At 53.8% G+C, this 12,016-nt stretch overlaps 3 protein-coding genes across 3 annotated transcripts; 2 read left to right on the forward strand and 1 right to left on the reverse strand.

The window, feature by feature from the left end:
- Positions 1–487: 487 nt before the first annotated feature.
- Positions 488–1,390, forward strand: CGCS363_v003172 (uncharacterized protein; the record flags this gene model as incomplete). Its single annotated transcript, XM_036635021.1, has 1 exon — positions 488–1,390. The coding sequence occupies one exon, from the start codon at positions 488–490 to the stop codon at positions 1,388–1,390; it is 903 nt and encodes a 300-aa protein (XP_036499230.1).
- A 4,381-nt stretch (positions 1,391–5,771) lies between these two features.
- Positions 5,772–6,159, forward strand: CGCS363_v003173 (uncharacterized protein; the record flags this gene model as incomplete). The annotated part of the gene is made up of 2 exons (XM_036635022.1): positions 5,772–5,818; positions 5,928–6,159. 2 exons carry the CDS (start codon positions 5,772–5,774, stop codon positions 6,157–6,159), a joined length of 279 nt encoding a protein of 92 aa, XP_036499229.1.
- A 650-nt stretch (positions 6,160–6,809) lies between these two features.
- On the reverse strand, positions 6,810–8,714 carry BCHE-1 (Cholinesterase; the record flags this gene model as incomplete). The annotated part of the gene is made up of 6 exons (XM_036635023.1): positions 6,810–7,088; positions 7,169–7,904; positions 7,966–8,038; positions 8,094–8,310; positions 8,402–8,509; positions 8,556–8,714. 6 exons carry the CDS (start codon positions 8,712–8,714, stop codon positions 6,810–6,812), a joined length of 1,572 nt encoding a protein of 523 aa, XP_036499236.1.
- Positions 8,715–12,016: the final 3,302 nt, after the last annotated feature.

A 12,016-nucleotide genomic window follows, 5' to 3' on the forward strand; every position in this document is an offset into this window, starting at 1 on the left:
TTCTTGTCAAGTTTTCACTTCACTTGAATATCAAAATGACCACTGTGATAAGAGAGTTGATTTTTCCCCGGCGTAAGCTTCATGTTTCATCTTATTTTTACGTGGTCTATTTGTCGGCCCGTTTCGTTTTCCTTTGCTCATTGTTCTATTTCACGTTTTTGTTGAGTACGGTGAGTGACTTTTACCTTTGTCGAAGTTCTGTTTAGAAATGTCCCACACGTAGATTTCCTCATAATCTAACTATCGTATCTTTCCTTTCGTCTATCATGGAACTATTACACTCAACAAATCTTTACCGCACCTGTAGCTGTATCACTCTCGCCTGACCAACTGACCAGAACTCCGTCCGAACTACTGTCAAAGCTTAAGCATTGTTCAGCGACGGAAACTCTATGCATCGGTTCTCTACCGGCATTTCACCGATGTCGCTGAATTTTGAACAGACCCCTCCTCCCACTTTCATTCTGAATGTGATCTACAGTCAATAATGTCTCTAGAAGGCTCAGAAACAGGCCCAATCCTCTTCCGACCCGGTGCAATCCATCCTCAAGACTTTCCACAGCAAGCCATCCTAAAACAATGTACAACCAACATCCCACGCTTCCTATTCCGCCTCACAGGCCCCCTCAGCGCCGGTGAAACCTCCACAACATCAGTCTCCTCCCGTGCCTGGCTCAACAACTCCCCAACCCGCCATCACGACCTCTTCTCCACCCCACCGTTTTCCCCAGCCCTCATCGCCCATAAGCTCGAAGACCATCTCCTCAGCCTCCACGACTTCGACTCCAACCTCGTCTCCTGGACCAGCTCGCTCCTCTTCGCCCTCCACTACGCCGTGCACAGACACTACACCGTCGAAAGCCCGCAGGACCTGTACCTCCTCGTGGTCGACACGACTCAGTTCCCCGAGGGCGTCTTCATCCGCGACCTCGAGGCTATCGACGCCTTCAGGAGCTACTCGCGGATACCCCCCGACAAGGACGGACTGCAGAGATTGTGGCGGTGGCGGAGCGGCAACGCCTATTTTGGGGAGTACCTCTCGCAGGGCAGGCTCCTGCTCGATCCCGAGCTGTGTGATCGCGTGAGTTTGCAGGCGTTGAGCGAGGCTGGGCTGAGGAGCTTGTTTCCGGCGCTATGGTACCGGGACCTGCCGGCGACGTGGTGCGGCGCCGTGCTCATCCTGCGGATGGAGCTCGGGTCCTCGTCGACGGGGATGCAGGCGGGAGACGTGCGCCGGGCGATACGCCTCATAGGGTGTTTTGCCAATCGACGACTTCGTGTGCCGATGGTGTTTATGTTTCTCGGGCTGTGTCCTCGGCGTATTGACGATGGCGTCGCGGCGTTGATGGGCAGAGAGTTGCTTGAGTCGAGTGAGTTTGCAGGTAAGTAGGCGCTATCAGTGGTTCCTACAAAATAATTGCCCGATAACTAACTTAATAACACTAGAGGAAGATTTGCGTTGCTTAGACTGCCTCGTAGACTCGCAAAAGCGGAACCCCCATTCGCCCGAAGTTGATAGATATCATGAGCTTATTCGTCTGGCAGAAAGACTCTTTCGGGATAGAAGTTAAGAGTAGTCGCGTTTCATACTAGGAACAGGGCAGCGGCTGCAAAAGATCTACATGCAGTCACTCGGAGTAATATAAATGCTTCAAACTGAGTAACTCACCAGAGTCACCATGGAAAGTTGCTGCTCACCACGTCTCTGCATGATCCGCACCGCCGATCCGGGCAGATAGCCCTGCCGATACAGCACGTGCACATCAAGCTTCCGCAAAAGACTTTCCTCGTATGCAAGTGGGCTGTGCTTTCTCACAGCTCGTATACAGGCTGTGTATCGCTGTAGAGGATATAGGACAGAATTGGACAAATCACAAAGCTTCTTCAGAGTTCGGCAGTTAGCTTGGAAGGTTCAGCAGCCCGCATTTCGGCAGCATCCTACCATGACTCAATGCTGATCAGCGCCTCTTTTCAAATCGAATTAGACTTGCGGCCTGCCGATCAAGGTTCCGAGACCAGCTAGTCGTCGGGAAGTGAACTGGAAGGCTATTCCGACGGATCATCTGACAACTGGCAACTGCCAAGACAGGTCCAATGAAACGGTCTAGCTTGGCTTCTCTGAATAGCTTCATGCATTACATTGGGAAACATATTAGACGCTCAGAGGAGCAATTTCCTTGACGGATCATATCATATGTAGACCACCTGAAGCAACCGGGGCAGCCGGACATTCAAGCCCACATTTCCCCAGGCCAGGTAGACTGCCGTCGATTGAATTTTTTTACCGGCTCAAGTTTGCTTCATTTTTGGAGGAGTCTTCGCCTCGGAAATGGCCAGTTCTGCCCTACCGACGCATAGTACCTCGAAGGCTGAGGCACGCTTGCAGCAGCCCCTCTCGTCTAAGTAGCAGGAGGTTCAGTGCTTCTGCCGCGAGCAAACGATCTAGTGCATCCGCGTTGACTGTACGACCACTGCCTGCCATGATCAAGGCTACATGATTAAGTGGATTGCCTTGAACAGTCCCCGCAGTATTAAGTGAATGCTGACGATGAGCGATAGTGGGTGATGCTCTAAGCCCATTCAACGTTGCTCACCCTCATACCCATCGTTGCTTGTGATTGGCCAATTGATCTTTGTCAGTCGCTCCATGTGTCTGAACACGTGCGAAACAACAACTTCCAACAAGATGCCTCGAAATCGGCGGATAGTAGGCTGCGCAGTGCGGATAGGCTTTGATGGGGTAGGAGCCTTGGAAACATGTCTTGCTCATATCGCGCAAGATTGACTGTGCTTAACATCTGTAACATTGACAAAAGCAAGATGACTTGTATTTGACATTGTGAAAGCGAGCGTCGGCGACATAATTCATACATGAAACCCTTCGACCAACTGATTACCCCATATGCTCGGGCCGTTCTGTTTTCCTACAGTTCTCTCCCTTTCCTAGACGAGTTTCTTACTCAAACACATGAGAAATACACGTAGAAAGGAAAGGGATGATTGTAAAAGGAGCGTGAATAGAGGTGATACAGAGATGTAATGAGTGTGTGACTTGAAAGCCAATGTGTTTAACACAAAGGTGACGTAATGAAGGGATGAATCGAAAGCAACGTATGTGAGGTGCTCATCAATGAGCCCCTGGCTCAGCATTCCAGGTCTCCGAGGAGCCGTCGGGCCCGTAGCTCCCCGTGCCGTAAGCTGAGTCGTCCAATGGAGGACACTCCAAATGTGGGAACCTGAGCATCTCCGAGTCGAAGTTGAAGTTAAAGACTGGAAACTCATAAGGCCACGACTCAAAGTTCTCCAGAAAGGAAGAACCAACGTCGACCGCCGGCGAGGCCGCACGAGAGTTGGCCCTCGTGTCAGGATTCGGCAGCGCCGCCGCCTCAGTCGGTGTCGGGATGGACTGGAAGACACTCTTGCATTTTTCAGCAGATGTCGCGATCCACGACGAGAGGCGACCCTGGATGGTCGCACCGAGATCCTGAAACTCCTTTTCGACGTCGGCCACAAGCTGCTGCCGAATCATCTTCGGGATCTCACGTCGCAGGAAATACACATACTTGCGCCTCAGGTCGTCATCGTTCGAAAGTCCACTTTTGCCATTAGGAGCATCGTACCCTAACTCCCAGGTCAACACCCGGTAAACACTACGCTACATGGTATCATGGAGCACTTACAAGGGGTCGGAAGATCCTCGGCGGCGATCTTGCAAGGGAAGAGGATGTGGTACACCTCATACCACTTGTCGACGTCATCTTCTTCTTTGCTCCTGGCCCTGAGCTGCTTTTCCTTTACAGAGTCTATCCCCGCGCCCGCGTCTATGATGCAGGAGCTTTCCTCCTGCCAGACGCATTCGTCCTTTGTTCTTTGGTGCTTTTGGAGAAGCTTCTCCGACTTGAAATGTCCAAAGCATCGAGTGCAAGTGATGAGAAGATGATTGCGGTAGAGATGTTCCCTATAATATGTTAGTGGACATGTTGGCTAAGATTCAGTCGCTACAGGCGCAGTTTACACTTACTTCAGCCGATGGATCTCATCCCAACCAGGTCCGCAGCAAGTGCGCTGGGACTGGTATCTTTCCTGGTCAAACTTGAAGAATGGGCAAGCAAACTTTCGTCCGTCGCCCGTCTTGGTGCGCTTCTTCTGGGCGTGATTGTGTGCATCATCGTCCTCGTTGTCCGATTGATCGGGCTCTTCGCCGTCTTCACGATGCTGTCTCTTCGCCCCCGGATTCAGCTTGATAGAGCTTGCATACCTCTTGACCCCTCTAGCCCCCGATGAGTTGGAGTCGCTCTGGCCCTGTCCCTCGTAGTCGTTTGCCTCGTCAAGGGTGCAAATGGTCTTGTCAAGTTGTTCTTCGAATTTCGCCATAAAGATGCTTATGAATAAGGCTTTGCGCCACTCAAGGTAGCCGTCGATTGACTTATTAGCTGGGGGACCTGTCTTGACTCGATCTGGAGTTGTGTCTGAAGCAACGGCCGAGTGTTGTGGTGATAGCGGAGTCGAAGAATGTGGCTCGCTTCCTCCCCCGCGATGTTGAATACGGGAGTGAATGGATCCGTTCGCTGATGTTCCCTGTGAAAGTTAGGCTTGAGATCCTGAGTTGTAGGTCACACGAAGACTCACTGAGGCTTGTCTCACTGCAAGTAGAGTGTCGGAGGACTTCTTTGGGTTGGAAGTGGGTTCTTGGTGATTCTCAGGCATGTCCGGTAGGCAAGTGCTCGGTCGGCGGAAACGTTGAGCCTTGAACCAACGGGATAGCAGAGGAGAGAAGTCAATCTTCGGGCGTTTGGTGCGGTTCTTGAGTTGAGGGCGGCGGAATACGTTGAATGGATAGGGCGCTTGAAAGTGTCTGGCTACTGCTGCGGGCATTCTTCTCGAGTGCACGCAATAGTTACTGTTGGGACATGTTGATGTTCTCCTTGATATTGGGACCTAATGCTACAACGAAGGAGAGCTTTGAGGTTGTGCCTGAGGACATGCCCGAGGGAGAGAAGGATGCCACGAAGTTGCGGATTCTGGATCTGCGTTGATGCCGGGCAGGAAGCAGACAAGAATCAGGCAACGAACTGCCAGTCTACTTATACCTCTCGTTGCCTGCGCTGACCTTCTAGAGTTGCCTCGCAATCAGCCCGCGGTTGCGCGCGCGCGGCCCACGCATTTGCGTGAGACTCTTTCGAGGATATCGATGAAAAGAGGGGGGAAATGGACCAGTGAGGCCGCCTCACTTCGCAATCCAATGACGAGGTGCAGAGACAAGCCATGATAAGAACAATTGGACGCCCCGGATTGTTCGGAGGAAAGAATGATGAAGATCCCGATCTGTCTGGGGAGCAGCTGAGCTGTCCGTCATGCCATCAAAACGGTACGAGTGCGCGCGATGTCGCGCAGATGTCCCTCCCTGCGTGACCCGCTCGCAGGGCAAAATCGTCGCATTGCAAAGTACGCGCAACCGCGTAGACTGCGATGGCTTCACTTGCGAAGAGGACTCGGTGACATATAAGAAAGGCATGGTGACACCCCAGGAGCTGTTCCAGGTTGAAGAGGATCTCAATTGATACCAACTTTGACCCAATTGATGAGCTTGAGACCCGTCGAAGCGAATCCCGCCCATATCGTAAGTACCCCGAATGATTCAGCCAAATACCTCAATTGAGACTGACGGTAACCCAGATATCGTTACACGGAAGTTGAGAACGGTGCTCAATCCGGCAAGGACTCAAACAAGAGCGCCATCTCGGACATCGCCGGGCTGTAGCAGCGACCCAATGGCTCTGGAATCAGAAGGTCCATCGATGGCAGTTTCCGGTGAAAGGTATGGATCACAGCGTGCCACGTCGAGAGAAGGAGGAGAGGGAGGGGGAGGGGCAATCCTCGGAGACGACCTTTCGCGCGGGATGATGCGGGTGCTAATCCGTTCGCAGACAGCCGGTACCCAGAGAGGACGCCGTTATGCTGGCTAAGTACCTCGCCAGCAGAGACTTGACCGTCACAGAGACATTGGCCGTCGTGGCTAGCGGCAGCGGCAGCGGTTCTGCCGCAGCGTCCTCGGCGTCGACAGACCGCCTGCGGGAGAAGACCCAGCAAGTCGACGCACTGCTGCAGCAGCTCAAGCAGGCTGGTGGTGGTAATGGTGGAAACAGTACCCGGCTATAGCGGCGGCGGTGTGGCTCACTCATCGTGGGAGTCGCTAGGGGGTGTGTACAACATGTTGGTGGTGTGTATCAGATGGATCTTCCGCTGTTTTTGGGTTTGAACGGCTCGGAAAAAGCGTTGGTATTTGCTTAAATTCGAAGAGAGGCGCAAACGACGACGGACGTCGCACAAGAGGTCCATTTAGAGTTTGGAGCGTGCACAGCCAACTTGTCGGCCTGTTGTCCTGAGGAATCAGCGCCTGTACGTACTTTTTGCAGTGCTGAGTGTCGCTAATTGATGAAATTGTCACCCCGTCCACCTGCCTTTTCAGGGGCTTCGCTTCGCTCAAGCACGTGGACTCCCGCCTCCTAGCCGTTGATCGTAATCTTCGAAATCATTCGAGAATCTGAAACGACCGAGAGCGAAAAGAGAGAAGACGTCCGGGGAAAGGAGACGATATCATATCTCGCTTCTGCTGAAAGTCAGGCCAACGGGAACAGGCCCTTCAGCAAGCCCGAAGGAGAGCTGAAAACTGCGCGAGAAAGCCACGCCAGGTAGGGAGAGCATGATAACAAATACGTCAAGATGGTGTATATGTGTGTCTAATTATTCAATTATGATAGGTTTATGTGTATATTTGTCAGAGTTTCTGCTGATCTTGTCTAGCCTTTTCAGTTGACGGGCACGCCCAGTATCGCGCACAAGCCGTCGTAAGAACCGCCGGCGACTAGGTTGCTGCCGGTGCCATTGGCGAACGAGATGCGGTTCATGGTTTTCTCGTCGTCGAGCTTGTACATCGGCCACATGCCGTGGCAGTCGTAGTCGATCAGCCCCGTCTTGGTGTTCTTGGCAAAAGCAGCCCAGGCGCCGCGAAGGTACTTGCCGACGGCCACTTCTTGTACGGTGCTGTTAATCGCTGACTGGGGCACGGTGTTGAAAAGAACAGGGAGCTAAGCGCTGTCAGCTGCAAGGTCTCATATCAAAGCGGGCAGAGAAAAAAAAAGAAGAAAAAAAAGAAAGCGCAACTGACCTCGGATGCATGCCATGCACCGCTAGCAGGCGTCGTGGTGATGGCAAGGTTGGGGAAATCGCCAAAGTAGCGGTATCTCCAGGTGGGATGGCCAGCAGTGACGGCTCGTGCCGCTCGTCTGCCAGCCGGGCAGGTGAAGGCTACGTTGTTGAGTCCGAGCCAGTACGTTTCGTTGGTGTCCGGGCTTCCGAGCTTAAACAGACCGGCCTCATTTTCCAGGTTGCCGATCACGTAGCCGCCATCTGCCGATGGGCGACCGCTGTAGTCGGCAAACACAAGCGTATCGTCGACCGTTGGTGCAAAGGAGAGGCCGTTCGCGGAGCCCAATCCGGCGTCGCTGGCAGACAATCCCTTGCCAATGATCTCTTCAGCAGTCTTGCTGATCATGCACTCAGACACGGTCTTGGGGTCTGTTGTGTTGCCGCCGCAACCGACGTTGCTGGTAACGTTGAACCACTTGGCATTAACGGTTTCGTTGGTGAAGACACCAAAGCCCGTGGCGACTCCGCTCATCGGGATGAAGCCATTGGCAATCGGATCGGACGCGTAGGCATACGAGTAGTAGTCCACGAGCGACCCGCCAGCACTCTGGCCGAAGATCGTAATGCGCTGAGAGTCGCCTCCAAACCTGCCAACGTTGTCCCGAACCCATTGAAGGGCCATGCGGATGTCGAGAAGTCCAAGGTTAGGGGCCGTAACGGGATTTCCAGGAAAGCCGAAGACGTTGAGGCGGTAGCTGTCGGGGAGACCCGTGTTAGTTAAGTTGCCCTTAAATCCGAATTCTGGCAGAAACTCACTTCATGGACACGACCACAACGTCATTCTCGTCTGCAATGAACCTTCCGTTGTAGGCGGCGGTTCGGGAGCTTCCTGCGACTGAGTCAGTGGCCGGTTTGCCGAAAACATCGGACGGTCGCTAAGTTACCTGTTGTGAAGGCGCCTCCATGAATCCAGACCAACACAGCCTTCTTGGCATCGCCGGTTTGTGGCTTCGACCACACATTCAGAGTCAAGCAGTCTTCACTCTGAGAGCCGGTATCAGTGAGTGCGGTGAGAACTACCGCAGCTGAGGCTGGAACACCAAGCTTCTTAATGGCGTCGAGAGAGGTGCTGCTGCCGGCTGGTTGCATGCATTGATGGCCCTGGTCAATGCTCGTTAGTCTCAAGTTCAGAAGCGTGTGGAAAATTTTGAGAGCATTGCCAGGCAAGCTTCCCCGAAGTCTTGAAACTTACGAAAGCGGAGCCGTTAATAGCTTTGGTGCCGGTGAACTTGACGGGAGGCTGAAAGCGCAAGCTACCGACGGGCGGCTCAGCGTACGGAATGCCCAGATACTCAGAAACCTGCCCCAGTTAGCTGAGCTCTTCAACATCAGCGTAGTTAGCTAACCTGGTCCACATCGGGGGCGGGATGACCATTGACCAATCCGCCAGTGGTGTTAACAGTCTGACCAACAGTCCATCGACGGAGGAGAGGGGTGGCAGTGGTAAGACCAGAGAAGATGACCACTGCCCTCAGGACGTTGCTGATGGTGGTTTGGGCCCTCATGGTGGATATCGACCACTCAACCAAGGTGACGGATATCAAAGACCTGGGGTTGGCGTGGGGGGCTAGGGACCAAGGGACCTGCGACGGAAACGAGTGGCCTCACAGCTGTCAGTCGCTGAGATTAAGAGAAGCGCCGGTGGTGATCCATCGACGATAATGGAGATTGGGCCTTGTCTTTAATATGTCAACGAACTCTGCCGTAACCACGGTGGGCCATGCTTGCCGAGGAGACCATCTCCATCTCCCCGGGCCTGCTCTTAGTGTTTGGGTCCGAGAATGCGCAATGTCTCCCGCAATCGTCCCATGGTCGTGATGGATACCCCGGATAGCCAGCCCGCACTCAGGTGAGAGTGATGAGGCTAGACGGGCGTCGCATGGGCCACCCACCTGTTTATTGCAGGGGACCCATCTCATACGAGTGTAGTCGGCACCCAGATGTGCGGATGACAGGGCAGTTGGAGGGTTCATCGATAGAGCCTCAGAGCCAACTAGCCGGGGCAGGACGGATTGTGGGTAGGTTCGCAAGAGTGTCCGAATTGGGGAGCCCTGTTTGCCCCTCTCAGCTCGCAGCGATCCAACCTCGATGCCCACAATGGTCCAGTTTTTCGTTTTTCCAGCCACGTGCGGCTAGCGAATTCATATTGCAGAATGACAAACCTGCATATCATATGCAACTCGGCCGTCCTTTGGGATGTGACATGAATCAACTGTTCAATTGACAGTGGCCGGGCAAGGTGTGCCAACCCCATCGCCTTGCATAGGGGTCCCAGCAGCGGTCAACCCGGCGAGTGGTGCGGGCGAAAAGTCAGAGTACGAGCGGGGTCAGCCGCCGGCGCGGCATTGCAATTGCGCCGCCGTTTTGGGCCGGCCGTATTCTTCTTTTCGGACCCTCCAGATTGTCGGTGAGTTTCTGTCGACGATGGTTGGTAGAATGCATGCTTCCATAGCCGTCCATGACGAATTCTAAGCCTTCCCCAACATGGGCCCCTTCGCGAGTTTAAACGGCTGCCGATATCACGGTAGCATATTAGTGATCTCATCGTACTCCCGCAGCCAAGCTCCCAGTCGTGCCAGTCACAGGCGAGGATGACGCCTTAGGGAGCGGGGGCTCATGATTTAGCTACAAAGTTAGCGACTCAACCCCGCCGGCATTGAGGCTGTTTGACTTTTCCGTTGTCAATGCTCGACTACGCAGCAAAGCCAGAGACTCAGCATTGGACGAAAAAGTCCCGAATGCGGTAATGGCCCTTGCAGTAGAGCGAGACCGAGCGTAAGATTCTTCGCTTCAATTCAGGCACAGCGCGACCAAACCGTCGATTCCGTGCTGAATTGACTTCGCCCTCAACCAGACGAAAGGTACGCCAGGGCTGCGCCATGTAGATTGGATGGAAGCGAGCCATTGAGAAGGCCTAGAGTCATTGAAGAGACCTGATAAGACAAACATGAATAGTGATCCTTCCGCGGTGAAATGGCCACGCGTTCATACCAAATGTGGTGACAATCGGAACTTCCATGATGGCCAAAACACGCCTCCAGTAGGAGATCGGGCTGCCGAACACGCTCCCTTGGCTCGTTCTTAGTGGTCTCAATCGGCAACTTCCTCCATCACTTGTATGACGTTTGTATCGACCACTAGAGTGAGCTAGTGCACATAACGTTGTAGTTTGGCGTGCCTCGGCTGCGCTAAGGACCCGGCACGACGAGGTTCTCCAGCTGCATCCACAAACTAACGACAGCTCCGGGGAGTGCTCCGGGTGGAGGGAGAGGTTCGGAAAAAGCTGGCCAACCGTCTCGTGTCCGTGAGGACGGCAACCCCCGCTTGCTTCGGAGCTTGTGCGTGTAATGCATGGCGGTAGGCAGGCACCTGTGACGGCGGTGTCCCGCAAAGGTCGTTTAAGTGAAGGCGAGCCCGACGATCTTCGTGATTGCCGCCATGCAGGATTGATTGTGTTTGGGAGTCACCCGCATTTGTTGAGAATGGCTCATCGGCAACTGGAAGAGGATCGCAGCCAACGTTCAAAGACAAAGATCCCAACTTCGGCCCGTGATGCCGACAACCACCAAGTCGAGTTTGCTTTTCGAGCTCATCCGCGACGGCAATCCCGACTGCGCCTCTGATGCTCAATATCTCTGGCTTTGCAAGCACTCAGCAATGGCTGGAGAGATTTGATTGATTTCGATGCCAGTTTCGAGACAAAAATAGCTACCTCGTTTTCGAGAGGCTTGCATGTGCCCCTCGAGAAAGTCAACTCCAGCTCAGCTCGCCAGGGGTGAGCCATGTTACCTCGCTTGAATGTCGGCAGACAAAGACACATCTACGTCGGGATGGTTCAGAGGCGGTGGTTGGTGCAAACATGATGTTTGTCCCCAGATATGCGGCGAGGGCCCAAGGGCCTAGACTGCGATATATTGGTCATGGGCATCGGGTGCAGAATCATCGATCTTGATGCTCTTGAAATGCGATTAGGCTCTTAATAGCCACTTTCGATACTTGGCAGAGATATTCGCCCTCGTGTTGATCGACGTCCCGCGCAGACAAAGACTTGAATGTTGATGTGACCACACGAAGTGGTCCAAAGCGGGTGGGTGCAGACGCCACCAAGGACTGGAAAGGCTCGCAAGCTTGCCTCGACGGGGAAAGGCTGGACTGGCGCGGGAAAATATGGAGATATTCTGCCTTATGATGGAGATCTTGCAGCTGGCGAAGCACCAGTCGTTAGGTTCGCCTTGGCTAAGCTTGTTTGCTGGTTTGCGGTGCACAAGGTTGGAGATGTCCCGAGAAAACTACGTTCCATCGAAAAGCAAGCGAGCCGAGGCATGGAAACGTCGAAGACAGATGTGCCGCGAGGCATGCATTGACTGAACATGCGGACACTCGGTGCGACCTTGACGAGTGTCGTCGTCGGCCATGGGTGAGAATATTGCTGCAATAGAAGGAGACGGAAGGCGGCAAGCGAAGGAGGTGAAAGGTCGGAAAGAGGAGCCGGGTTAGTTTTCAGTGGGAAACGGGTAGCCGAGGTGGGGTCCCGCTCAATGCCCTAGCCCGTTCCGGCGGACGGCGCCAAACGGCGTTGAGAAAGGACCTACCTGTTGCCGTCAACAACCGATCAGCGTTCTGACAATTGAAACATGCAGCAACGTCGGGTCGATCTTTTGGCTAGGCACGCTACCTTAGGCTTCGCGCCTACTACGGAATGGGGAATAAGGCGGGAGGCACTAGTTGTGCGCGGCAGTTGATAGCTTCCAGAAGCCCCAGTTTCCATCATACACTGCGGTGTGATACCCTCGCTTGGCAGGTACCT

This window comes from Colletotrichum siamense, assembly GCF_013390195.1.
Source record: "Colletotrichum siamense strain Cg363 chromosome Unknown KSG_Cg363_contig02, whole genome shotgun sequence".
Taxonomy (NCBI): Eukaryota; Fungi; Ascomycota; class Sordariomycetes; order Glomerellales; family Glomerellaceae; genus Colletotrichum; species Colletotrichum siamense.